The sequence below is a fragment of the Venturia canescens genome, chromosome 1, assembly GCF_019457755.1.
Source record: "Venturia canescens isolate UGA chromosome 1, ASM1945775v1, whole genome shotgun sequence".
NCBI lineage: Eukaryota > Metazoa > Arthropoda > Insecta > Hymenoptera > Ichneumonidae > Venturia > Venturia canescens.
Window position 1 is genome coordinate 37488060 of NC_057421.1, and position 27433 is coordinate 37515492.

Here is a 27433-nt window from a genome sequence, read left to right on the forward strand (position 1 = left end):
TTTTTCGAAAAGATTATATTTCAACGAATGCTACAAACGTTTTTACATCCATTAATCTTATTGGGCTTACAATAATAGTTTTAAAAAATCAAATTTCAGCGTTTATAGTCATCGTCGACGTGCCAGATAAACCCCGGATGAACTTGTACGGTAAAAACATGTGATCATATACAATAGCTCGTTGTACAGACCTGTTTAATTACGAATGTTTTCATAAGCATAGGACGCGTTTACTGCGTGTTTACGACACTGTTCTCATTCAATTTCCAATGCAAAAAATGTCATTGAACGAGTTAGAACCAATAAAAATCATGATTCAAAGATAATTTGTAAATGTCTGCAATCCTGAATGAAAATTATAATATTACATAACAGTACGACGAACACACAGGATATTTTCCCTATACTTTGTTTGGAATGTTTTAACGGCCGTTAGCGAAGTTACATTTAATACGAGGTTGACCATTGATTGTACACAATCATTTACCTATACTATTTTATATAAATTTTATATTTACATACATGGATATTCGAATGTATGTAAAATAATATAATTCTATGTATTTTCTCACAATATTTGAGCGAACGCAAAATTATTAACGAATAAGAGAGAGTGAGAGAGAGAGACTGAATATTGTAATGGGAATTTTTCAAAAATTATTTTAAACATTTAGAAGACTGCTCATTACCACATCAGTATTTAAAAACTTTTTGGCACGCCATGAAATCGAACTCTTGAAATTTCAAATAATGAAACTTTGGTCGCTCTTTGAAGCGAACAGTAGGGACGATTTTCAGTAAACTCATTCGTGCCTCTCGTCAGTGACGTATTATTAAAATACGCAGAATAAATTATATATTTTTCCATATGTGCGCGACCTATCGATTCTATGCAATTTCACAATATACCTTTGTAAATTATTGTGCTCGGTTTAATTATTGTTAATCTCTCGGCTTACGTTGCGATATAGTTTCAAGAATTTGAGACAAAAATATTTATGAGGATATGAAATATGGAGTACAGGCCTCTTGTTAATTCTGAATGATTGCACTGAACAATGGCGTTTCAAAATATTTCTATATGTAAAAATCTGTTCGCTAATATATAAATGTTCGTTTTTCAATCGAAAACTTTCACATCATTTAAGATGGAATGATTCCAATTGTTTTTGCGGTTTTATGAAATATCTATATCATGATTTTTACCGAAATGCAGCATAATAAAAATAGAACGAATTGAGTTTAGGTAAGAATCTCACACAATGGTATAGTGCGGTCCTACACTGTGTCTCATGTAAGATTTTCCACAATCTCTCAAATATTCCAGCTAGACTAGGCTACATACAAAGCCCGTAGGTCCAGCAAGTATCTATATAAATGTGTGTGTGTGTGTTTATGTATTTATAGTATTCGTATTGCAGATCATATTGGACCAAGAGCAGATATTAATTTGTACTCGATCTATTTTAGCCACGGTGTTGAAATATGCATCACAGGAATGTAGCGAAAACATTTTTTAATACTTAACATTAGTATAAATTTCTTCAAATTTATAAATTACATTTTTTTTTACTCAGTCTCTATGAGGATTCTTTACGAACATCTCAAAAGTTTTGATTCTCTTTTGTAGCGTGATTCCATCAAAAATATTAAAGGTACTGAAAATTAGATCGTGTTCCAATGACGCAAGCTTCAACATCATTTGTAGCCACTATAGAGCTGTTTTAAGCCTAATCGATTCAACAAACCGTTGAGTTTGAACTCGGAAAAAAAAACATCCATACGTGCACTTTGTATCGAATTAAATCAATCATCACAAACAATCGAACCAAACTATATATTAATCAGTAGTTAATTTGTAAAATTGTGCGTTTGAAAATCTTGGAATTCAGAGACGTTGGCAATTCGAGTCAGTTCAAGATAATTTACAATGAAAAATTTCCACTCACTGATACATGATAAATAAATCTCTTGTGCACAAAAAATAGTAATCTTATACGTTTCGCACGAACATGACGATTGAAGAAATAGAAAAAGCGGCTAAGATCATTGCTCCGGGGAGAAACTTATTAATAAATGCGTGAATCGATGATCAGAAAAATGATTGGATTGAGACATAAATTGACAGTTTCCCGCATCATGTTTGAATACGAAAAGCCTTGTGAGATTAGCCTTAGCACTACGGAACGAAGACGAGATTGGCCCGCAAGCTGGAAGTTGTTTCGGATTGTGTACGAGAAGCTCTGAGATGTTTCACACTCCTCGTCTGAGTTTAAACTTTCAGTTAATAAGAATTGGAGTTATCGATTATCCAATGTCCATTTGGAAAAGTTTCAACATATCTTCGAAATTTTATGTACGTGAATTTTGCGTAATAGTTGATTTTTAACATCACACCGGCACACAAAAAAAGTTGATTAACGGCGGTCAAGATACATGAAAAAATATACTTGATCTAGATCAATATAGAATTACCCATATTCATAACTACAAATTTTCACAATTTTCACCCATTTTTAGCAATTTTTTTGCAATTTACTCAACGTATTTGAGCCAAATAGACTGTGAATTCTGATTTAGCGCGGTAAAATATACATCAATATAAGTCAAATGGACCGACTGCTTTTTTTTTAAGTGTCAGTGAGGATAGTAAGACATCGATGTCTGGCATATTTCCAAGATTGCTGTGTGTTTTCCAAAATCCGTTCGTCCAATCAACAATATTAAAATTCTGACTAAATCAATTTTTGTACTGAAAACCATGTGTAAAATCTTCGGAATCTGTAATCCGAGAATAAAGGTTTGCTATAGATCGATACAGATATGTAACAGTCTCCAAAAATGGACGGCATAAATTTCATGGTTTCCCGCAAGATTTTTCCTCTGACAAACTAACGCATTTGGCGGCAGAATCGATCGATGAATTGAATGATTTGCGATTATTTCGCCTTATTCACTTTCGAAAACTGATAAGTCGTTCCTCAATTCAGCACAATTCGATATAATAGGTATTTCAACAGGAAATTCGAGGAAAAATTTAGAGGTGGTCAAGTGTAACGAAACTTTAGGTTGTTTTTCAATAGTTCAAATATAAGCCATATCAAAACTCTATCAGAACTCCGATACTGTTGAATTTTTTACCGAATTCCCGATTAAAAAGCATATTTATCTGAACTCAACCTAGGTTTTTCAAGGTTTCGAATCACGCCAACTCGTTTGAGATCCCTGCGAACTACAGAGAATGTGATTGAATAGAAAAAAAAGAATCACGATGGTAGAGCTATGAGTACAAAAGATCGATGATTGGCGCATGAGGAACCCCGTCGAAAATGAAGTTTTTTCAGGTTTTATGAGGGCGTCAGAGCAAAGATCTCACGGGCCGTGTCCTAGAATCTATCCTTGCTACGATGAAGAGAACCCAGATAAGCTCCATCGGGTTGAGGAGAATCCGGGTCACCGGGGTCTTGAAGATATTGAAGTTCTTGAAGCTCTTGGAACTTTTTATGATCGCAAATGTGAGCATAATTCGCGGAGAGACACATAAGATAGTGGATTAAGCTGAGAACCACCAGCATTGAAGCTACCGTCGCCAAAATCATCATCACTTCAGCTTTCTCCACATAATCTTTGCAGAAGAGTTTGATGTTTTGAGCACCGCACACTTGCATGTGCTCAACTCTTGTATTATTGGGAAACATGAACCCTGTTGACAATTTTTTTTAAATTAATAAGCTTTGAAAAAAAGGGGCATAGAGAAAATTCATTAAATATTTTAAATCTTCGATTATCCAATTCAATGCATAAAAGAGACGAACATTCATCATTCTTTATCGGCAATTTCCATAAAAATTTTAGCACAACGTTTTCATTGATAATGATTCTAAGCCCTGTTAGTTTTTCACTAATTTATCAATATTTTTTTTCATTTATTTATTTAGTCATTTGATTTATTCATCTCAGAGCGATTATGTAAGCTCTGACGAACATACCGAATTGGGTAAAGTTGATGCAGTCATTGAGCGACTGCACACGTGGATTGCTGCATAGCCCCCAAAAGATGGTAAATATCAGCGTCATTATAACGAGGAAGGCGAAAATTAAGAGCCAAGCAAGTTGAAGGATGTACGTAATCGTAATAAACTGTGTACAAAATGAACCAATATATTTCTTTAACTATGAGCAATGATAATGGCAATTTAACTAAAAAAAATAGTCCACTTTTGCAAACTTTTCCTCACCACTGCACAAGATATACGACCCCCGACTCTTGATCGCCAAGCACGATATACTTTGTGTCTTGTAGCACCTGTCGCTAGACAACCAAAGCACAAAATAGTAAATCCCAGAGCAGCCATGCTTGCTCCAATCGTTGTGAATATGAGTTGAACTGCTTCAAGCCAACCCAATCGTATGTGAAATACCTTATAAAAAAATATTGAAATTTTTATATCAAGTATGTTAGTCTAAAATATAATTAAAATTTTGGGAAAACATGAAAATATGGAATTTATTCTGTATTTATAAAAAAATTTTGTTTTATGTTTGCTTAAATAGATTTACATTGATATGATGTAAAATAAATCTAAAATATGAGCTATTAGGAATTATTTGAAACGTTTTTTAAAGAAAATTTTTTCATTTAAGTAGAGGGTAATTTTTTATTTCTCACCTGATCCATCATAAGGGCAGACAGAGTAGCACCTCTGTACATTGTGCCGCAAAATATACCAACGCCAAGACAGCACATAATAGTTGCAATAAGAGTGGCGTATGGCACCCGGGCCATGCAATCATTGCACATGCTGCCTGTGAGAATAAGAATTTGAAGAATTAAAAGTTGCTGAAAAGACAAAACTGCAAAGAGGTTGAAAAGTCAAACTAACTGCCTTGAGATCCATCACCCAAATAGCAATGATGGAGGCTATGCTCGGAAAATCTATCCACGCTAATATTATTACTAGAAAAATTGGTATTTAAAGGAACAGCAAGGTTCGTCTGAGGAGGTGCAGTCCTAAATCTGCTGTGTCTAGCCATGTAAGCGCCGAAAATGAAAAATTGAAAGAGCACAACAACGATATGACGTTCGTACGGGAATTTGGAAGCGATGACAAGAATGTACAAGATTGAATCTATGACTAATAAACGAGTTTGGTTGAATGAACACGTGATAAGATTAAAATTCTGACGCGTCCGAGAGAAGGAAGGAAGATGATTTGGATGGGATATATCACGAAGTTCGATTGGATTCTTATCAGTTTCGTTTATCATCTGTTATTTTGTTGATACTCGGGAAGAACGCGATACTACAAAGTTGAAAAACAGGTTGGCTTTCACTCAATTCTTTCTCTTTATTTTTGGTTATTATAAAGAACCAACAATATAGCACAATGGAACGATAAACATACCCATCGTTATATTTGGGGACGTACCAGCTGGCCCCCTTCCGTCAAATTTTTCGAATCGTCCTCCGCGTCAACGATAGGTTACAACAACACAAAATACGGGTGTGGACAAGCCAAGCCACAAAGCCTCCTTCCGCGATCACCGACAAAGCTTTCTCTACCTTTTTGTTTTATTCGCGCATTCGTATCTCGTTAATTTTCAATTAGCCCATGAGTAACTCAATTGAAGGTCAACGATCGGACAGGATTGATCTCGTCCCTTTCTTAAATCGCACATCCCACGCGTTGCTTTTTAACTATACGAATCACTGGTCACGTCACGCTCGCTCTGTTGCACTCTTTTCCCCGTCGTTACCTTATTCCGTTATGCACTGTGTTTTTGTCGGATGAGATGAAGTTTCCAAATTACTGAATTTACAAACCATATATGAACCGAAACGAGCAAGCACACTGTTGTTTACGAGCCAAATAAAAACATTCGGTGATCAACTACTTTTATAATTTTATGATAAATTACTCCTCGAAATAAATGTCAATAGAACTCGATTGTATATTCAAGAGTTAAGATGGCCGACAAATGTAACGCATGAGTAATTTTTACACTGCAACGAGACGCAGAAAAAACGAATGTAATAGAGAGGTTGCTTTCATTCCTTTTTCCTCTAGCCTTTTATCTACAAAAATTACTACAAAGCGAGTCGTCGTACGTACTGAAGCTGCTAATAATAAACATGTATAGGTATATCGATTTTAAAATACTCGATATAGGAGTGAATGAACGATAAAATAGAATGAATGAAATCGTGACCTAAAAATCTCGCATTTAAAAGAGAACGTAAAACCACCACGTATTGAATGTGACGTATCCATGCAAATTTCTGATTTGCTGATCAGATGTTTTGATCATATAATTCCTCCGTTATGCGATTATCAGCCGTCTATGCGACTAAATTTTGGAAATTAGCGATTTGTTTGTCGAAAGGAGAGAGATGAGGATTCAAGGTCAATGAATCGATTATTTGAAGCTTATCGTTCGACACCCGCGAACCTATATGCATACACGTACATAAATTTCAATTTTGCAGCTCTGTTCGAACTCTGAGGAAAATTCCAAATACAATCAGTATTTTGTATTACAGATTTTTATCAGACTTCAATTTTCTTCCATTTCAGAAAATTTTTATATAATATATAAAAATAAATTCTTTATTTCACAATAAAATAATGTGTATAAATTTTAAATGCAAAATTCATCTTTAATTTTTAACAATGGGTTAAAAGATTTTTCTCGTTGAATTTTCCCTGGAAAAATTGTGAAAATTTTTAAAAATGCTTTAGTCCCAAAAAAATCGGTCTTTTTTTCTCAACAAGACAACGAAATTTTGAGTTGATCCTATAACATTGGAGGAATTTAAATTGTACTCGAGTGAAAAGTTGTTCAAGATTAAAATGAAAATTAAACTTTTGTATTACACAAAATTTTCAAACCTACTGAAAAATCAAATCAGAGTGCCAATTGAGCTATATAATTTGAAACATTTTCGAAAGGCTATTATACGAATCCCCAACCACCATTTGTTTTCTGTGGTTCGATCGTTACGAGCCACGTATGTCTTTGGAATGATAGAATACTTTAGAATATGGAAAATATCCGATCAACTTTCTTTCAACTCCATATAATGCATTCAGGTATAAAATTAGTTTTTTTTTTCAATATATAGATATATATATTCTACAATTGTTCGTAATAATCTTAACTATAAAATGTGTTTCAACTCTTCGTCTTGTTTCCGTTCTTGGTGCTGTTTGGGATGTAGTTTGTAAACGAGGCTAAGAGATTCGTCCAACTCAATCATGTGTGAGCTATCGTAAATTTTTTGCCTTAGGTTGTACCAAATGTTTTATAACCATAGGCAAATGTTTCAATTTTTCTCTTATTTGAAACGGAACTTGACTCGTTTGTTGATAATTTTGATTGTATCTCGTGACGATCCCGGCATTGCTCTCGTACATAATTCCACCCCCAAAACTCTGCGGGCTTACCTATAAATGTTAAAGAGATGAAACTGCCATTAATACTTCGCAAATATTTCATTCACATTCGTGATTTTAATATGACGAAATAATTTAAATTTTCTAATTTTATTTCCATTTTCTTTATAAGTTGACGTTGAATGCGAATTTATTGTTTGCTCTTTAAAGTCAATTTAGAGGTAAAAAACTCACAGTGAGAGTGGAGCCGTCTTTGTAATTAACTCGAACGTCACCGGATGGCAATTGAGTTGCGACTCCAATTCCAGGAACTGCAACTTTGTTCATACTACAAGATGAGGCGCGGAGTGAATTCGAACGTCGTGATCTCGACGTAACGGTTGAGACAACAGAGCACGTGCCATCAAACGAGGGCATCTAAAACAATAATTGAATCGGAAAATATACGCGTTGTTCCTCTTTCCGAATAAAAATTTCTATGCAATATTAAACTATAAAATGAAACAAAACCAAATGTAAAAACATTCATTCAAAAGTGTATTTGAAATTTGATTGAGGAAAATGTCGAATCGGATAACAGCGGTAGGCAAGTTGGCATTTGAAAAAATTGAATTAAAATTTGTCGAACAAACTTTAGTTTTCTTTAGCTTCATATTCCCTTTTTAGTAACGAAAATGATCTTACCACTGGGGGACTGCTGGTTGTCCGAGAAATATTTTCTTTGTCCTGCATGCAGGGTGTGTCGTTAAGGGCCGTGATTGGCCGCCGTCCTATAATTGCTGGAAAATAGGAATGTCCAGTCGCTGATTCAAGGGAAGTCAAACTCGATTCGAGGAGTAAACAGCGCTGATACATCTCGTTGTAATACTCGTGGTATTCCTCTAGTTCCCGTGGAATATCACCCTCTGCATAACACCTGCCGGAGGTCTCTTCTGTTACTTTGATAACCGAATCAACTTGAGTTACCTGCAAATTTATCATCCACTTGCATTCATTTTTTTCTTGAACGAATTTTTCAAAAATATAGGGACAAATACTTGTCAAATGAAATCGAAATTGAAGTTTCGGGATGTCAGTATTAGAAAAAGATTTTCAAATCAAACGACAAACCTTAACTTGATCGAAAAAGTGAACCTCGCAGTCGGGATGGGGACCGTTCTCCATAAACAAACATTTCGCTTTATTTGTGTAAAGCGTGAGTTTGGGAGTTTTGGCGCGTACAAGTTTAACAAATCGTGCAGCGTACAAATATTTGCGATGATGCTTAACCGGCAGACTCTCGTACGAGTGAATAGCATCTGCTCCTCGACTCGGTAATGGCGGAGGTTCGCTACTTACGCGATGATTATCAGGTTTGTAAAGTACGATTCGTAAACCATCGCTGGATATACGGCAAACTTCACTCACCCGGTCCTGGTGGTTAACAAAAACGAATAGTTAAATAACTTTTCGAAAAATGCACGTGAAAAATCATATTAAACAGACTTACGTCTCCTCCTTTTTTCTTCACGAATTCAATGCAAACTTCGCCGTTGTCAAGAATCGAAAGAATAGCATTTTTGGTTCGATGCCGGGAAGCTTGAAGTCGAGTAGAATCTAAGGGTGGAATTTCGAGTTTTCCATTTGCTTCGTTCTGGCAATCGAGGCCTTTTTCCGCGTCTCGATCGCGCAACCTCGGTCGATCGGCTCTCTGGCAGCTCGATTGTTCCCTCACTTCGCAATTGCTGTGTTGAGAGGTCTCGGAGAAAATACGACTTCGGGGGGGTTGGGGAATACCGAAGAGAATAGAATTATCATCACGAGATTCTCGCCATCGTTCACCTTCTCGTTTTTGTCGATTCAATGGCGGATTCCGAGATATTGAATCAGCGATTGGCTCACTACGAGCACTAAATTGAGGCCCTAGCGCATTCAGCAGGGGCACCGATGTGGCTCTCTCTTCTGAACGCGATCGTATTCTCGTCAAACGACCGCAGGAAGAAAGAGTTCGGCCCAAACCAGAATCGATCGTTCCTTCACCTGATATTTCTTTCCCCATTCCTAATCTTTCTTGGTAAGGACGATCTTTATCCAACGAGGCAATGAATGGATGCTTTGAGATATCCCTCAATTTTATCCGCTCGCGAGGATTCTTTTTTAAAAGCTTATCGATTAAATCCTTTGCGTTGTCCGACAAATGACTCGGCATCGCATAATCCGCCATTACTACGCGTGTCAAGGTACTTTTCACAGCATCCGTATCAAATGGGGGCTTCCCAATCAACAAAGTATACAGCATGCATCCCAGACTCCAGACATCAGCTTCGAGACCGTGAGAAGCCCTTGTAGCAACCTTATAACGAAACAAAACAAACAATTCACATTTTAATGGACGAATTCAATTATTTTATCTTTCCAATGTTTCTTCGTGAAGGTTTACGAGTTTTTACGTGTACCCACTTTATATTTTGTCTTAATTACTTTATTTTACATCGATAAAATTCGTCAGTAAAAGTTGGTAGGAATAATTCATAGACAGAAACGAGAAGACTTTTCGCTTGGTAAAGTCGTCAATTTTTATACACTTATGGTTGGACACGTTTCTGAAGGGTGTGAACATCTCTCCAAAATTTTTTCTTTGTATAATACTTTTGTCTACGATAGCGAAGTTTTCAACTAATAGTTTTCGAGATTTTGTCGACCTTTCACTTTATGGAATTCTAATAAATATCAAATACGTCGAGTTTTCGTGCTGTGACAAATGAAAACGAAATCATGATTGATAAATCGATGCAATTTACCTCGGGTGATATATAATTGGGTGTACCGCACATTGTTAGGTGTTTTTCATCTGGTCGAGTGAGTTGCGTAGCTAATCCAAAATCAGCAATTTTCTGTTGATAAAAAAAATCGTGTATAGCGTCGTTGAGGAAGAACAGAAGAATTTGAAAAATTGCTTCAATCATTTATTCAATTTTGCTCACCACTTGCATATCTCTGGTGAGTAACAAATTTGAAAGAGACATGTCCCTGTGAAGTATCTGATGCGAGTGCAAGTACAAAAGACCCTGTACCACTTGCCTCATTATGCGTCCAGCTGTAATTATAACGTTTTTCAGTTAAGCCGAGGGATATTTGAAGGGACGCACCTTTTTTTAATCTTAGTACAAAAGGATAGAGAAATCATAGCTGTTCAACCACCTTGTTCTTCAGGAAGAGCCAACGATCCTTGAGCTTTGAGAAATCTATGGAGCTCCCCATTGTGACATAACTCCAAGACCAAATAAACATAATTTGCATCCTCAAAGAATGCATACAATTCCAGAATCGCGGGATGCTTCAGTCGGGAGTGTATGGCAACCTCTTGGTATACTCTACCCTCCATTCCTGCTGCTTGTGTAAGCTTTTTGTCGATCTAAACAAAATCATATGCAATTTCACTATCTTTTTGTTTATCATTTTTTGTACCATATTTTTCTTCTCATTTCTTCTTTAATGTTTAGATATCATAATTTATTTTAAAAATTAATATACCGCTACTTCATTTGCACCTAGGCTCAGTTTTATAAAATTATAGATGGTAAAAAGCATTGTAAAAATCTCATATATACTGTGAAAAAAACTCAAAAATAATTATGTCACAAATGCTTATTGAGATGGAATGAAAACAATCTTTCAGGAGTACAAAATTCAATCAGCTAAGCAGTTTGAAATATTTTCTCATCCATCATGTTTCAAGCGATGTTTCAAAAATAATCCAAACATATATTCTATGTTACTCTAAACTTTGGGCCTTGTTTGAATATTTTGATTTACACATTTGATACATGCGTTAAAATGCAATAGAATCAATATTTTTTTAAATGTGGTCCAAGCTGCATCAAGCTCGGAATACTCGATATAATGAAGTAGTGCCCAAGCTTTGGAGCAACAAGTGCTCTTGCCATAATAATAACAACCTATAAACTTAACCTAAAACCAAAATAAGTAGTTGGTGTACCATTTTGATAGCGACTTCCATCCCGGTTCGTAGACATTTTGCTCTGTAAACGCTTGCAAAACCACCCTTTCCGAGTAGATTCAAGACTTGGTATTCCTAAGTTAATTAAAGTGGAAAAAATATAGCACAAGTTTGGTAAAAGTTGTCAAAAAATTTCCATGGCAATGGCGAATTCGTTTGAAATGCTAACCTCAATTTGTTCACCGAACCCTCCAGAAAGCGGAGGCATTTTCTGCCTAGAATTTGACAACTGGATGAGTTATTTTCATGCACGAAAACTTTTCCTTAATCCTTCAGGATATTTAATTCGACCGAGGCACGATAAAAAACGCACGAAATCAAAACGAAAATATTTCACGTAAACACCAACAACCCGCCATTATCGGAACGGATTTCAATTTGTGCCGTACGCCGTACGCAGCGCTAGCGCTATGCAAAACGTCCGAACGATCGGGTTTTTTTGGTAACCAGATTTCCCGCCCGAATCTTAAAAAACACAGTTTTGACCGAAATACATTTTTCATCACATCGGTGGCATATTTTAATTAAGTCGAGTTTATATCAATTTTTTTACTGTTTACAAATTCTGCAATTGATTATTGAAAATTGAGGACAAAGTTAGGAGCGTAATAAAAAAAGAATAAAATTCTAGATATAACAAAGTTTAATCAATTTTACTGCTGTTGCATTGTGTACACTATAAAGGAAAACGGGTTACGCAAAGAATAAGATGAAGAGGGAGAATTAGGTGATAATATTCTTGTGAAAGATTTACAATAGAAGGAGTAGTAGTGAATTGTTAAGAACGTCGATTACAAAATCGATGTGCGAACATCGAACAAGTCGCTCTTACAACGAGCAAAATTTTTATACGAGCTACTTATACTTAAACTCCAGAATGTTCTTAAGGTGAAATGACGCATAGACTGGGCCGCCATGCGTAGAGAGGAATTTCAAGTTTTCTCCTAAACCACACTGATCATGAAAAAAAAAAAAACAACACCTATTCTGGCAACCAGCAAACAGCATAATTTGTTATTTGCCTGAATTGAAACTCTGGGAGAAAACTGGAACAAGCGATTTTTATCAGTCGAGGTCAGATGTTTCGTAAGTCCTATCGTCAAGCTTTGATCCAATGATTGCATTATTTTAACGATTTTACGAAAAACAGTGAAAGGAAAGTTGATTTTTATCGAATACAAATTGTTTGCAATGGTGGTGCCAAAAATAACTAAATTAGATTGGTGGGTTGTCATTGGCGGTCCAGGTCGAAGATGAATGTGCTCGCTGGGCTGGCGGCTGATAAATCGGCTGAGCACTTCGTTGTTGACCACGTTTTCGGTTGTAACCCTTTTGCCCAATATTTCCACCTCCTCCTACTCCTCCTCCACCGCTTCGACGAAATTCCATACCTGTAGATTTCAACAAATAACAATATCCTCACAAATATGGAATGAACGGTGTATGTATAGTTTTGTAATTAATCGCTGTGAATGTCAGTTTTGGTGACTCATCACTATTAACATTGATTAAGACCATAGAAAAATCGTCTTCGGCTTGATAATTTTACTGATCGATTAACGATATTATTTCCTCAAATCATATACCAACAGATATATTATTGATGTTTGTCAAACTCATTGATATTGATATGAGACTGAAATCTTGATTGAAAAAAAAAAAAATAAAAATAAGTTTGTTTGGACGTGCTACACATGCTACGACAAATAAAATTACGAAATCTTATGGAAAAAGAAGACTAAACGAATTATTTGTATTTATACAAATTGAAACGAGAGTTGTTACCAGATATGTGATTCTCGCCGTGATCATTGCGATTTTGTCGGTTCCCATATCCACGTTGATCATTCCGCCTTGTCGAAAGTTCTGGCTCAGAGTATTCCTGAGGTTTCTGAAGTTAATCACAGAATATACATCAATAAAATTAATGCTATTTAATATTGTGAGTATATGTAAAAAAAATGGTGAAATCGTAATTAGCAATAAAACATACGTCTGTTATAGGTATGCAGTCAACTTGCAGTACTTCTTCGTGGTTGTTGAAGTCCTTAAAACGCACCACGCAAGTTGTTGCAGATATGGCAGTTACTTGAGCGTTGTAGTACTGTAAAAATCAGAAAAAATGAGCAAGTTCAATATTTATACGGTGTAAGGTTGAAATCCTAATTTGATAATTCAATCAAGCATTGTTTTTTCCCATAATCAATTAAGGAAGAAATTAATAAATCGTAACAAAAATTTAAGAAATTTCTTTGGGAAAAAATGACTAAATTCAAAGGTGTTTCCAGAATTGACGAAAGTATTCGGTAAATATTAACAAGATCGCAAACGTTCCACAACTACATATGTTCCCACCAATTCGATTCTCGATCGATGGAATCATTAGAGAAATGAATGTGATGGAAACCCATGAAATAAATTTGCTGTTGTGAAAAAAATAGATATTTTGCAATGCTTCAACTATTCACAATATAATAATTCTTTGAAGCGATTCGAATAAGATAAGGAAATTTTGATATTACTTACTCTGTTGTCTTCCCAGTATTTAGCCATGCAGTCGTCTCCCAGTTTCCAGACCCAATTTCCGCCAGCGGATTCATTGTCAGGATTGCGATTGTTTCCATGATTGTTTTTGTAGAGCTCGTTTGAAGCGACAGAATGTTGGGGTCGGTTTGATTGATTTTTGTAGTTTTTATCAATCGCATTTAAAGCTCCAGCGTGTGTTTTATGCAGTGTTTCGTGTTGGCCTCGATTCTGTTTTCCGTGAGGCGCATCGTAACCCGAAATGTGTTTGTTCTTTGGCTCGGTTTCTATAGATTGCTTGTACCTGCTATCGGTGTGTTGATTTTTAGCGATTTCATCATGAGACCGAAGATTCTTGTTCGTGTAGGTGGACGAATCGATCGAATTAAAGACACCGAATTCACCTCGGGACTGTCCAAACGTCGTACTATTATTCTTACGCTCATTTCCTTGCGGCTTTGAATTATTACTTTTGAATGAATTTTCCGCGTGATGATTCCCATGGAAATCCTGATTACGCTGGAATCTCGGTGGTCTGGTTTGATGGACGTTACCAAAGGTATTGCTGGTCGGAAACGAATTGTGGCTCTCGTGACTCGATCGCTTTGGGTATTTTGACTCATCGTTCGCGTGCCTCGGTGCAGTGGGATATCCCCGGCCACCTCTTTGTGCTCTGAAAAATGAATGTCTAATTAGCCATTTGAACTTGGGATAAAGTGATTTAATAAAACTAATAATTTCGAAAGGAAAGTTGAGTATTGAAATCCACTAGTTCCTCGTTGACTGAAACAGATTCTGTTGTATTTTTTGTCTCGCGATATGATCACATGCATAAAAGGTAAAATGTTCATGATGCTTCACCTAACAAAAGTTTTTTTTTCTACTTGACCCACCTTCCTCCTTTTCCAGCTTGCGAATGATCCGAACCTCGCAGCTCTAGCCGCTCAAATTGATTTTCAAGCCTTTGAACATTGCTATTTTCGTTCGATCTTTGATACTGTTGCTGGAAATTGGACTGAGTTTCTGGTACGTCACTCTGCGCTGGTAATTTGTCTTCCAGAAAATCAAAAAGTGACACTTTTCCGCTACTTGGCTTTGTCTCTTCAGTTTTTTTCTCAAATCGTTTGCCTCGAGGTTCACGAGTTTCCCGAGGCTCGCGTGCAGAAGTCGAACGAGAGTCATTCGTTCGTTGCAAAGATTTGAGTGCTCTTTCGACATGATTTCGGCTGATTTTTAATGCGTATTCAGCTTGTTCGACCGTAAATCCTTGATCCACGATACGTTGAACACTGTGATCCAGTAACTTAAAAATAAAAAAAAATTAGAAAATGTTTTGTAAATATTTACGTGAAGGAAATTAAAATTGTTATTATTCACTGACGTAGACCAATAATATCGTGAGTTCATTCACCTGCTTATTCCCGCCGCCGAATATTTTTTTTCCCCCCAGTCGAGCAGCTTCTGCAATTGCATCTTGTCGTTGAGCTTCAAACTCCGTTGTTTCCTTGTCCGAATCTTTTCCCAGAGCCTTGAAATTTTTATCCTTTTCAATACCCCCTTTTATAATTTTTTTACCAAATGGAATCCAAGGAGGTGGACCGCCTTCTTCTACTGAACGAAGCCGTGAATGGGTTGCAAGTTTCTATGCGGAAAGAAAAAACAATATTTTTTTTATTTTTGTATTGAAAATCACTTTTTGGTTTGGGTTTACTTTACATCGAGCTTCAACTAACCCTGTTCAGTTCCCACTTTTCCACAAGATTAGGAACTTTTCCACCCAAGACTCTGGCAATATTTTTTGACGACAGTAATATAATACCGTGAGATAGGAGAACGTTGCCAGATTTCAACAACACTTTTGTGCCCGGCGGAGTATTCAACCTGCAAAATTTCAAAATATCATTTCATCTCTCAAAATAAGTTCCATCAAATTTCATGAACACACTTTTCCGTTCAGATATTTTCATGTGAATAAATTCATAGCCTCTTCCATCGATTTCCGTGTATAATTTTGGACAAATGGACAAATGTATGAGGAAAAAAATTCCTACTCGTTAAAAAATCATTCTTTGTGAAAAAAAATTTTGACATTAGATTAACATTTTTCAATGCTTTGAACTTTCTTTTTCATCGCGCGCAGATATTACAAAGTGAATGAATGTAACATTCAAAACTCATAAGCTAAGCCAGGCAAAAAAACCAAGCCTTTCATGAACAATGATGAGTCGTAAGAGATTATCAATTTCCCAGTTAATGGTAACTTATTAAAACCACATTTATTTGTTTACCCTAATCCAGAGATGTGATCGATCTCTACAGCTTGATAATTGTTTTTGCCATCAGTCAGGGACAGTTTCAGCATTCGTGGAGCAGTTCGTGATTCTTCATTGTATTTTGGAGCAGCTATGTTTCGTAATTTTTGAATTTGTAGGACAAGATTGCCATTTGTAATGTCGCCTTGGCCACTTCCAATTTCTCTGAGATCTAACTGCAAATAATGAAAAAAAATTGATCCAGTGATTTGTATCCTCTGATGTCTGTACATCGATAACTTTAACCATAAATGTGCTTTATTAAATTTAGGGTCTTGAGACATCAACACATGGTTTTTCAACCAGGTGTTTTTTCTAATATTTTTTCCCTGCTAAACTAACTTTTCTGGCTTTTATAAACTTTGAGGATCTACTTTAAGGATAAGCCATTTCTGGATACAATGCAATCTTCATTTTACTACAATATACTTACATCAACAGATCTTTTTATGATTTTCTGTAAATCATTTATAGAACCGGCATCACTGACTATTTCATATCCCTGCTCCGAAAGGTACCTGAGATTTAAAGAAAATTCAATAAATGAATTGTAAATAAGATGTAGCTGAAAAACTCCTCGATGCTTACCAGCCTTGTTCTTGTAACTTTTGCATAGTGGAATAATTGTTTCACTCATAGATCAAAAAGTGCCTAGGAACTTGAATTTCTAAATTATACAAAGGATTTTGTTTCAAGCACTGATCGGGTATGCCACTAATAAACACCCGTAAACATTTGTCAGCTGACGTACATTGTTAAAATTCTCAATTTTTATCGGTGACTATTTTTATGATTTAAACACCAAACTTGTTTAGATGAATGTACTTGAACACGCAGAATAGAAGAATTTGTTTTCTTCGATTTGTTGTCGGGAATCACTTGTTTTTTTTTGTAAGAATGTTGTACTGAAAACGGGTTTTGAAAATCCCATGTAACCGTTCTATTCAACTGATTCTACGACACCTCAACATCTCAACCACCATCTTTGGTGTTCAGGGAAAGAGGGGAAGAAAAAGCAGACGAGAAAAGAGATATCAATATATAAGCTCTATTTTCATGAGCACTGCTAAAATTGTGCTCCGAACGTTTCGTAACCATCTGCTGGTAAATTTATAATTCTAGAAATCACTCTCGCGAAGTCGAGTTTTCATCGTCGTTGGAAATCGGGATTACTTTCTTCTCCTCCCCCTTCAAGTTGTGCCCCCTCCAGTTTCACGAATTTACGTACTGGCAAACCGAAGTCTGGTGGCTCGTTCATTTCTGTTTCCGCTGTTGACCGAGCTCAAGCTTTTCGTTGTGTACCGGTAAGTCATTAAATACAAAGTTTGTCGTGCATAGCGTGCCACCACGCTACGTAGTGTATACGCCATCAAAATCCAATTCCATCCACTTCATAAATAAATTTCATATTAAATACGTTGATTAAGAAACATATTTGGATATAGCCCTACTTGATTTCGAAAGTATTTTTTCGATTGTGTACCAACGAAATGAAATCTTGATGTAAACTATCGTGATGATAATTGTATAGTCTCGTTCGTATGAACACCATTGATTAAAAACATACAATCTACAGAACTGAATTAACATTATAAATATCCCTCACATAAGCATCATTATGCAAAAATTATTACCCGGTTCCGTTCTTCTTCAGATGAACAAATTGCTGTACGAAAAAAAAAGAAGCGTTTCGAACATTCGCTCGATCATTCCACATTCATACGATTCAGGTAAATTTTCAGTTTGAACCGTAATTTATGAGAAATTGCCTTTTATAATACTTTTTAAATATTTCGCGAACAAATAAAAATTGAATAAAAATCAAAGCATAGTTACGCTCATCGAGTACTTGAATCGATTATACTTCTCGGATGATAGAAAATCAGAATGTTTGGTCTTTAACGATAACATGATGCGACCTAATTACCGCCCCAGTCTGAGTACCGTGACTGATTGGTTATTTCTATACTGAGCAAATTTATATTTCTCAACCAAATCAGTAATTCCACTTGAAATTTGCTGAATCAAGAACTTTTTGGTTGTAGAAATGAAGCGACCAATATGGAGGAATGGAATTTCATGCAATTTGTGCAAGGCTCTGTTACAATGTAAGTATTTCTACTAAGAATTTTTATCTTATTCAGATCAAACAAACTTCGTTAACCCTTCGAGTACACTGAGGGTCCAGTGGCCCCAAGGATTTTTGTGTTATGGGAATTAGGCTCGGAGGTGTGTACTCGAAGGGTTAAGCTGCAACATATTTTTCATGTTTTCAATTTCCACATAAAGAGTAGGTTTTTCTCAAATTTTATCTCAATAGTATTTGGGTCTTGATGTCTGAAAATTATTAAGATGATGAATCTAATAACGCTCCAGTCAATCAGAATATACATTGGCGAAACTGTTAAAACTGAAGATATACTAGACGAAAAGAAACAGCAAAATTGGTATATCTGAACAATAAGAAATTTTATTTTCATCTTACAGGCAGCCGAGAAATGAGTTGATGAAGCTAATTGTGAAACTCCGGTCAGTCACTGGAAATGAAGATGAAATAAAGTCAATGATATGCAAAAAATGAAATAGGAATTTCCACGCTCCACTTCTGGTGAGATGAATTCAGTTTTTGCTATACTTTGTGTGAATTAGATATCCCTAAGAGTTACATCATCTCCTCAAATGATGAATTTATAGTTATCCCTGTCTTACATACTTAGATGGTGAGAAAAAAACGTTCTGAATTTCTTCTGAAAAATGAATATTGTACGATAATGCTTATCCGGGGCTAACAAGATGTTTTCATTTCAGGCTCAAATTTTAACATTCTTCATCTGAGTAGATCGAGTACACATTCCTGCTGAAGTAATGGTACGATATTTTGAATACTCTGACTTTGGATATGAATTTTTTGGATTTTAACATGATGTAAAAAAAAAAGACAAGCATATGACTGATAATTTTTGATGTCAAACTTTATTTACTGACAATGCTTCAGTATTTCTATCTTCATATGTGCCATTTCTTCCGCCATTTTGTATTTTTTGTTTTTTATTGTTCCAGAAAGTATCTTCAACAATTCTAATTGCAATCAATGATGGCCAGAATTGAAAATTCTAACATGAAAGCCTGATAAGGATTTAATGATCCAGGTAAAGATCTCACTGACTTTCGTTTTTGTTGTTGCAAATAAGTAGAAATATAATGATGATTCAATATATACGCTATTATGATCTATGGATATGATTCGTACTTGCCCTCACTGATTTTGAATAGTTTTTCAAATATTATTGAATTCACAGAATCGTGAAGTTGACATTCAGCTTTTTGTTTTGTAGCTTGAGCCAGAAGGCGTTTGAGGCTGATTAAGGGGACAGTATCGGTGAAAAAAAATCTTGGTAAGTTCGCAGATTCTTCGTTCACCATTTTGAATGGGAGATTGTCTTGGTTGGAAATCGTAAACTTCCAAATCATTATATAAATAATGAACCAAACGCCTGATTTTTACTCTGATGTTATTCTACTAATATACGCTATGATTCACAGTGATATATCATTTTTTCTGAGCATGATCAACTATTTTATATTTTTTCAAAATAGAAGATCCAATCTTAGGATAATTTCTTTCATTTGTTAAAGATGGACCGTGCACAAGAGGATCTCCCAACAAGATTGATCTTTGTTCCTGACCCAAGCAAGATGCACACAAGATAATAGAAAAGAAAAATATCTTGCATCGGAATTGTAGATGATGATGAGAAACATGTTTCAATAAAAAATTCTCAATTCATTTAGAAGTGTATCTTATTCATAAGTCATTTTTATAAACAATGTGCATTTTTATCAAATATCCATAGAGAAATTTTAACGTAACTTTTTTCGTGAAACCTTGCAGTCCCAGTAATTGATTAGTTTTACTATCGAGAATGCCCAATTGCCCGAGTATAACGAAATTGTTAAATAGCATTAGATATTAATGACATTGCTACTGCAGATCTGCCACTAATAAGTAGCTTTGACGTGAGATTTGAGATTCATTGTTTTCACTAGAATAATTATTGCGAAAAATTAACAGCATTATTCGGTCGTCAATACACTGAAAACTACTTGTTTTTATTTTGGTTGTTTGATTATGGGGCCAAAATTTAAAATATTGTGACTCTGTTTTTTTAACTACTCAAACAGACAATTCTGACCTTGTTGAATCGAAAATGCAGTACTGTGCGACACTCTAGTAGTACACAGAATTTCTTCGTATTCGAATGCGAACGGGATCTCGCAGATAGAGATTGTTTCCCCGCAGAAGCCTGACTCTGGAATTTCGATGAAGAAAAAAACTCGGACACTCGGACATTTTATGAATTTCTAAATTATTCTCGACATTGTCGAATTACTTATAATAATTATAATATTAATAGTATTATAGTACCGCTATGATACGTCCATTCATTTAGTTTCTAAAGTACACTGGTCTAAAAAATTAGTTTTATTTGTAGTGATTAATTCTCCCTTTTTTCATAGTTTTTTCCTTAATATGAAAGTAACTAAAAACAATGCGACACGGGACTTTGTGGCGTTCAGCATTCCCTTTGACAAACAATCTTTAATAAAAATTGCACTGACTAATGTAAAAACTGAAGAATTTTTTCGAGTGTTATTCCTCAGGACTGTCGTACTTGGAGATGGAATGTTACCATGTCAAGGAAGAACAGAATATTAGAGTAATCTTATTAGTGTGTTTACATTGAAAATGTTCGCGAGTTCTGCTGTTGAAATAAAAAATTTCGTCATTGTGAGAAATGCTGACTCAACAAGTGAAAATAAAGTTATAATCTAACTCGAAAATGTAATGTTACCGATTAGAGTAATTCTCGTTCATTAAATAAAAATGTCTTATCACTATCGATGAGTAGAAATACGAATATTCGGTGAGAGCGTCATTATTACTAAAGGTCGAGAATGATTGGAGTGTTTTTGTTGTTGTGGTGCAGACCCTTGGTAACGAGATTCATGAATATTGATAATTGAGTATCTACGTGGGAGTTGCTGCTGTTGGATAGTCAATAACAGAAATAGGCACCATCGCAACCATGTTGGTCACAAATCCAGGGAGTAATTTGTTATCGGATCGAAGTCTCTTTGATGCGTTGCATTCATGGCCAGCACGTAACCCCACAGTTTCATAGCATGAGAACAAACACTTTGAATTTCCTCGACCTCCTCGTAATCGAGATCATTGCGCCAGTGGAACGGCGCTGTTTTCGAATTTCTATATGTGCTCCAGAGACCACCGACGTCGTTTTTTGTATGCGTCTCTAGGTACTTTTGAACGTTCGGATGAAGATCCAAACCGTAAAATTTGTACAAGCTTCTGGCGTACGTGAACGGATCCACCGACAGATCTTCATACCTGACGACTCTGGAAAAAAAAAACGAAAAGATAATGAGAGGTTTTGACACTTTGGGAACGACTCAACTAAACATTTTTTTTCGAGTGAATTAAACAAATGTTTCCTTCTACCGAAGAACGGAATTTCATTTGTCGCTCTAAGAAAGCGAGGTGGAGAAAAAGAATATTCTTAGCCTCGTCATAATAGAAAAAATCAGACAAAAAAATATGAAAATTAACAAAATATCCCCGTCGTTTGCGAATAATTCGTCGAATCCTATGACTATCAAGAGACGCGGTAGCGACTCTATGCCAAGCATTAAAAGAAAAAACAACCGGCCTGTAAAAGAAAAGCCAGCGCGAGTAGCTCTTTACATTAAAAAAAAAAAATTTCATTCAATATAAAAATAGTTGAGAAACGGTTTTTTTTGGCAAATTTTCCACAAATCTATCCTCGCCCAATCTGACCTGAAGGTTTGCGGGTATTTTTTCGCGAGTTGGACGGATACCATGAAATCCGACACCATATCATTGCAAACGAGAGATGGATCGGAGCAGTCTGGATTACTAGGACACCAACCACGATGTTTTCGAGATTGCAACAACCCTCGCGGATCTCGAATTAACAAGACCATTCGGACTCCCAAACTGTTTAAAAAAAAAAGTTTCATGGATTAAAAATGTCTATTAGATTAACAGAATGCGTATCAAGTTGGGGCTGAGAAAATTCGGAATTATTCCAATGACATTATACCTCTCTTCTTCTAGGAATATTTGAGCCACTTTGAGTCTCAACCTAACCAGTTTCATTGATTGAAATGGAAACAATCGACAAAACTTTGAGACGAAACGGGAATCCCAGCAAATTTCTTTATGATTTTGACATTGCTGCCACAGGCGGGTATTATGATTGAACACCCATGGACGACCATTTCTCCCGTAATCTAAATAATTTTCTGAAAATTAAAAATAGACGTGATGATCAATGGTAGCTTAGCTATTATATCGAAACAAAGGTAAATCTGTCGAACCAGGGCTGCAGCCCAAAAGTGCTCCAAATTTTTTTTTTATGTTTTTTATCACTAATATATGGTAGCCCATGGGATATTATGGTGGGGGACGCCATAAAACCCCATAAAAAAAATAAAAAATTCGCCATAATGAAAAATATTACTCTATTACATTACAGTAGATATTACAGTAGAGGTGATGAGTAAGTAGTGCCATGGCACTCGACACACACACACACACACACACACACACACGCACGCACGCACGCACGCACGCACGCACACACACACACACACACACACACACACACACTGACTCACTCATTCACTATCGGAGTCAATGTCATTGAAGAAATTCTTGATAGCCGTAAGTAAGAAATGGAGACGCGTGGTGTGATCTTGCAAGTGGTACAAATAACTTCCCGTTGAAGAACCCCATGATTTTGAAGAATGACGATGCTTTCCTTCCGATTTTGGAATTTTATAATACATTGGGTAAGCGACATTTCACAACTGTGACAATCCATAGTCTCGAGAATACTAATATTACGAATATTTATCGTAGAGACTTACCTGCTTCTCGGATATAAACATTGTAGCAATGTAAACCTCATCACACCTTCTTACAATATTCCATTGTTTTTCGGTGTGTTTGGGTTGTGTGTGTGTGTGTGCGCGCGCGCGCGCGCGCGTGTGTGTGTGTGTGTCCATTCTCGATTCATATCAGTCTTAGTTATGATTTTCAGTTTTATAATTTTCATGGTGTTTTTTATGGTGGTCGAGGGTGTCCCCCACCATAATTTTGCATTTGACACCTTCCTTGAGTGATAAAAAACGTTAGAAAAAAAATTCAGTGCATTTTAAGCTGCAGCCCTGGTTCGACAGATTTACCGAAACAAAAATTACAGTCCATAAAGAGAGCAAGAAAGATAAAAATATTGAGATTATTTAATTCAATAAAAAACATTGATTATATATAGGATTGTATGCTAATAATGGATAATTACGGAGTTTGTCGTAATCGCACTTGAACAAGGCATAGATATTTTCGAGAGCTTCGTTCGCCAATTCGGGCTCTCTCACTTGGACGATTCCGAAGTGCAATAATGGCTCATAATGATAAAAACTCGCTGGATGAGCGTTTATTACATCACCGAGAAAAGTACTGCCGCTCCGCCAACTCGTGAGTATTACGCTTCTCATTGGTCTGCCGCCTCTTTCCATAACAAGATCGTCCAGTGAACTGAATTGAACAGTGAAAAATATGTACAAGATTAAAGACGCATCTTGAGGGAGGATTTTTTTTATTATTCAAAAAACATATCCATATTATTCAAAAAATATATCAATTGCTTTCGAGCTGTCGTCTTTCGAGTTGTCATTTTCAAATACAAACCTAACGTTAACGCCATATTTTCCGTTTGGATAATCGTAGGTATACATTTCTCTTTCTATAGATCTTCTTTGCAGATCGAGGACCCGGTTGATCTCAAGATTCGTGATATCGTTGAGCGACAGTAAGTTTTCATTTCGAGCCAACTCCTATAAAATAATTTTCATTAGTATCAGATTATCGATCATATGGGCTCGAAATACATTTCATCGAGTTCAATTCAAATTATACGTAATAAATGCGATGAAAAATATAATATTATACGAAATTCGAATACGAATGAAACAACATCAAGGCCAATGCAAGCCCCATAACTCTGAATGTTCACACAGCTAGTTTGTTCATCGCGAAAGGGAAACGCAAATTTTTGCAGATGAAAAAAGCATAATGCAATTCGCATAAAGTTATGGAAAGTTTATGGAGTTAGGTATCATCGTTGCAAACGGAAATTCAAATTTTAGTAGATAAAAAACCACAAATTGCGTGGACCACACAAAAGTTGTACATGGTCCAGGCATCTTTATAATACAAGCAACTTTGTCATGCAACTATACACTGAAGCCCATGAAGGATTGTTGAATTTATGGCAACTTTAGCGAATGACTCACCGTGACTGGATCTGGAATTTTGATAATCTGTGGCCTCACTTGAACTTCCTGCGTTGACAAATGCAAATGAAAAATGTGACGTGAGAGTGTGTACTTGGAAAATTATTTTTTTATCTTCTGATTCTTCTTTGAGAAGCCACGTTCCAATTGATGGTGCATAAAGCATGGTGTGAAATGGAAAACTTAATGTAATGTTAATGAGTTCTCATAACGATCGAATTATGCAAAAAAAAAAATAACTTCATCATACATGGTTCTCTTCATCATCAAAAAAATGAAGTGTAAATTAAACTTCATTATTGCCAAGAGGGAATCTTTTATGTTGAAAAGATGATTGAGTAATTATTTATCCCTTTGTAGGATTTATGACAGGAAAAATCTATAAGTGGGCTTTAGGGTTGAAAATCTTGTAAAAATAACCAATAAATTGGAAAAACTTTCAGAGGTTCGGATCACCAGATTCTTGTACAAATTTAATATAATTCTGTTAATCTTTAGTATTGATTTTACTGACCGATATGACTGGCTGCAGACGATGCTCAAGATATCCGCTATAACGTTGACTAAAGGCCAAAAAGAAAATGCAGAGAGACGTCAGGCCAACCAGTCCATACAAGCTCAGACGTTTTGACATCTTTGTGCCTGATTTGAATATTAAAACATACAGACTAGTGAGCAGCAACATAAATAAATTTCCACTAAGGAATCATTCAAATATAAAAATTGCACATCCAAAATTCAAATTTTCACTCGATTCGGCTATCTTTGCCAAATAATTAGTAGGCATTCAATGATAAAAACTTTTTAAGAATATTGATAAAGAAAAAGTCATAAATAATGGAAAAAATGCTGCGACAGTGATAAAAATTTTACAAGTCTTTGGTTATAAAAAATTAAGATGTGCATTTTGCTTATGCAAATGATACTATTTTTAATAATTATTTCTTTATCATCTTTACTTTTTCCTCTGGCAAATGTAAACTTACGGTTGACATGGATTCTCATGATTGCATTCTTCCTCAAAGATGCTTTATCTTTTATTATGTTTGAAAAACATTATCATTTGCATGGATTGAGTCATCTCAGCGTTTCCTCCTTTGATTTTTTCAAATTGTCCTATCATTTTGTCTCTATTATTCACTCTGAAAAATTACAAACTGAATTAGTTTATTATAGTTCAAACAAATATTGTCGGATTTGGAATAATTGATTTCAAACATGTAACAAGTTGTTCAAATTTTTACCATAACCTTTTTTTTATACTAATATATTGTGCATTATACAGGAAACTTTGCAGTCACAAGTCTAAAGAACATAAATTTTTGTGAAATATCACATCTGACACTTCTTAGAGTTGTAAATATTTTCTATTGGATGAAAAAGTGGAAGACTTTTTGATACCAGCAATAATAAAAAAAATAAACATTGGCGCACAACTTTTTTCACATTTATTTTTATGTGACAGCCAATACTGTGAATGCAAAATATAACTTTTTTCCCAGTTGACAAGATATGTTTTCTAATTTGATAACACTTTTTTTTTCTTCATACAGTAAAATAGATTGAATAAATAAAACATTTGGATTTATTAGACTGTTAGCTGTGCGTTTTATTCGAAATGTTTTTTCACTCTGAACGTAATGAAATATAACACAACGATATAAAACTATAATTTATAACATGAAGTTAATTATATGAGACACCGTTTGAGAAAAACGAGCTGATAAAAGGCCAAACCCTGAAAAACCGGGAAACAGAACAAAAGCCAAAATTCAATCTGATGTTTGTTTTCACATATTATTAGAATAACCTATACGATGTCCGTATCTTATTTATACGTATCGCTGCTGCTGCATGGATGTATGTATATGTACTTTGGACTTATAAATACCGAGGGTTGGTAAAAAAAAGTGTGACTGCGGTGTGACACTGTTTTTCACTTATATATTGGATGATGAGACTAGAAACATTCTGCCACGCGCTTTTCGACTATTCTCATTTCCCGTTTCCCGTACTCGATTGAGAACATACATTTTCATCATATCATTTATTTACCATTTTACTTCAATAGAAAAACGAACGCGTTCATACAGTACACAAGCGGAAATTAGGATGAAAAAACGTATCTTTCACTACGCGAACGTGTTTTTTACTCTCATAGATATGAGATGGAAATTGAAGAATGTAATCGCGAGTTGTTGGCGCTGGTGACCGCGCCACTTGACTGCGATCGCTGCTCTCGCCTGCTACAGAGAAATGCACTATATTTCCAATGCACCAAGGCTGTAGGAAATCATCGATCTAACAAACTTGTTCCTATTTTCATTAAATAATAATAAAAGTGTTTATGACTGGAGAGGCATAAGAAAATAACTGGGTATATTTTTTTTATGCTGTATGTACGGTTTCTCTATACATTTACGTTTTTTTACATTTCATTGCAGTCGTCAGCTGGGAAAAACGCCGCGGTGTGTGCCAAAATGACCGAGGGAGAAAGTGCAGAGATGTTGCAGATACCAGAACACGAGTAAACGACACAAAATACGTTTCTATTTCAACATATTTTTTCTAGACGCATCTTATTAATCGTTTGTAAATAAATCGTATGACGACCAAACATGAAAATTCTATAATTAAAAACACATGATTGTGAAATCAAATTTAATCGATGAGAAGTAAATATATATAGCCTTTTCACACATCTTTTCAAAGTCTCTCGAATCCTGATATTTAAATGATTCAATGGAATTGAATTATTTTCATAACGTTTGCAGTTTTAATTATATAAATGAATTTATGAAACCCAT

The 27433-nt window shown here is 35.4% G+C and overlaps 4 protein-coding genes, 2 long non-coding RNA genes and 1 other non-coding gene across 16 annotated transcripts; 3 read left to right on the forward strand and 4 right to left on the reverse strand.

The window, feature by feature from the left end:
* M6 (neuronal membrane glycoprotein M6) lies at window positions 1-5959 on the reverse strand. Of its 2 annotated transcripts, none has more exons than XM_043433853.1 (5): window positions 5406-5959; window positions 4670-4806; window positions 4239-4421; window positions 3990-4140; window positions 1-3703 (listed from the first exon to the last, which is right to left on the reverse strand). In XM_043433853.1, the coding sequence occupies exons 1-5, from the start codon at window positions 5407-5409 to the stop codon at window positions 3387-3389; spliced, it is 792 nt and encodes a 263-aa protein (XP_043289788.1). In that variant the 5' UTR covers window positions 5410-5959; the 3' UTR covers window positions 1-3386. The 2 variants fall into 2 exon arrangements, with proteins under 2 accessions (XP_043289788.1, XP_043289787.1); XM_043433852.1 differs by lacking the exon at window positions 5406-5959 and adding an exon at window positions 4884-5169.
* Window positions 5204-20016, forward strand: LOC122419369 (uncharacterized). Of its 2 annotated transcripts, XR_006262881.1 has the most exons (9): window positions 5204-5322; window positions 17352-17533; window positions 17884-17959; window positions 18275-18337; window positions 18717-18837; window positions 19038-19097; window positions 19290-19378; window positions 19565-19624; window positions 19866-20016. It is a non-coding gene; the product is annotated as an uncharacterized lncRNA (long non-coding RNA). The 2 variants fall into 2 exon arrangements; XR_006262882.1 differs by lacking the exon at window positions 17884-17959.
* On the reverse strand, window positions 7063-11752 carry SAK (Sak kinase). The gene is made up of 10 exons (XM_043433841.1): window positions 11564-11752; window positions 11374-11469; window positions 10575-10788; window positions 10358-10470; window positions 10175-10267; window positions 8884-9726; window positions 8505-8807; window positions 8079-8360; window positions 7629-7811; window positions 7063-7445 (listed from the first exon to the last, which is right to left on the reverse strand). The coding sequence occupies exons 1-10, from the start codon at window positions 11600-11602 to the stop codon at window positions 7266-7268; spliced, it is 2346 nt and encodes a 781-aa protein (XP_043289776.1). The 5' UTR covers window positions 11603-11752; the 3' UTR covers window positions 7063-7265.
* On the reverse strand, window positions 12020-17236 carry Tdrd3 (Tudor domain containing 3). Its single transcript, XM_043433842.1, has 10 exons — window positions 16818-17236; window positions 16663-16747; window positions 16206-16405; window positions 15651-15798; window positions 15329-15559; window positions 14811-15220; window positions 13921-14590; window positions 13388-13498; window positions 13180-13285; window positions 12020-12785 (listed from the first exon to the last, which is right to left on the reverse strand). The coding sequence occupies exons 1-10, from the start codon at window positions 16841-16843 to the stop codon at window positions 12610-12612; spliced, it is 2163 nt and encodes a 720-aa protein (XP_043289777.1). The 5' UTR covers window positions 16844-17236; the 3' UTR covers window positions 12020-12609.
* LOC122405649 (small nucleolar RNA SNORD31) lies at window positions 18133-18202 on the forward strand. The gene has a single exon (XR_006259798.1). It is a non-coding gene; the product is annotated as a small nucleolar RNA SNORD31 (small nucleolar RNA).
* LOC122419364 (carbohydrate sulfotransferase 5-like) lies at window positions 20013-26824 on the reverse strand. Of its 7 annotated transcripts, XM_043433851.1 has the most exons (10): window positions 26364-26434; window positions 25877-25931; window positions 25613-25768; window positions 25141-25268; window positions 24627-24674; window positions 24022-24167; window positions 23633-23868; window positions 22370-22571; window positions 22084-22263; window positions 20013-21645 (listed from the first exon to the last, which is right to left on the reverse strand). In XM_043433851.1, exons 3-10 carry the CDS (start codon window positions 25629-25631, stop codon window positions 21324-21326), a joined length of 1281 nt encoding a protein of 426 aa, XP_043289786.1. In that variant the 5' UTR covers window positions 25632-25768; window positions 25877-25931; window positions 26364-26434; the 3' UTR covers window positions 20013-21323. The 7 variants fall into 7 exon arrangements, with proteins under 7 accessions (XP_043289786.1, XP_043289779.1, XP_043289780.1 ...); XM_043433844.1 differs by lacking the exons at window positions 25877-25931; window positions 26364-26434 and adding an exon at window positions 26682-26824; XM_043433845.1 differs by lacking the exons at window positions 25877-25931; window positions 26364-26434 and adding an exon at window positions 26518-26673.
* LOC122419370 (uncharacterized) lies at window positions 24059-27327 on the forward strand. Of its 2 annotated transcripts, none has more exons than XR_006262883.1 (2): window positions 24059-24142; window positions 27071-27327. It is a non-coding gene; the product is annotated as an uncharacterized lncRNA (long non-coding RNA). The 2 variants fall into 2 exon arrangements; XR_006262884.1 differs by lacking the exon at window positions 24059-24142 and adding an exon at window positions 26873-27003.
* Window positions 27328-27433: the final 106 nt, after the last annotated feature.

Coding starts and splice junctions, on each gene's coding strand:
- M6 (XM_043433852.1), bottom strand. CDS start 5,034: ATGGCTAGACACAGCAGATTTAGGACTGCACCTCCTCAGACGAACCTT. Junction 4,807..4,883: donor GGGTGATGGATCTCAAGGCA/GTTAGTTTGACT, acceptor TTATTCTCACAG/GCAGCATGTGCAATGATTGC. Junction 4,141..4,238: donor GTCGTATATCTTGTGCAGTG/GTGAGGAAAAGT, acceptor TTTTGTACACAG/TTTATTACGATTACGTACAT.
- SAK (XM_043433841.1), bottom strand. CDS start 11,602: ATGCCTCCGCTTTCTGGAGGGTTCGGTGAACAAATTGAG. Junction 8,361..8,504: donor ACTTTTTCGATCAAGTTAAG/GTTTGTCGTTTG, acceptor ATAAATTTGCAG/GTAACTCAAGTTGATTCGGT. Junction 7,446..7,628: donor AAGACGGCTCCACTCTCACT/GTGAGTTTTTTA, acceptor TAACATTTATAG/GTAAGCCCGCAGAGTTTTGG.
- Tdrd3 (XM_043433842.1), bottom strand. CDS start 16,843: ATGCAAAAGTTACAAGAACAAGGCTG. Junction 14,591..14,810: donor CAAGCTGGAAAAGGAGGAAG/GTGGGTCAAGTA, acceptor TTCATTTTTCAG/AGCACAAAGAGGTGGCCGGG. Junction 13,286..13,387: donor ACTGCATACCTATAACAGAC/GTATGTTTTATT, acceptor GATTAACTTCAG/AAACCTCAGGAATACTCTGA.
- LOC122419364 (XM_043433844.1), bottom strand. Junction 23,869..24,021: donor AAATATGGCGTTAACGTTAG/GTTTGTATTTGA, acceptor TGTTCAATTCAG/TTCACTGGACGATCTTGTTA. Junction 21,646..22,083: donor AAATACCCGCAAACCTTCAG/GTCAGATTGGGC, acceptor TTTTTTTTCCAG/AGTCGTCAGGTATGAAGATC.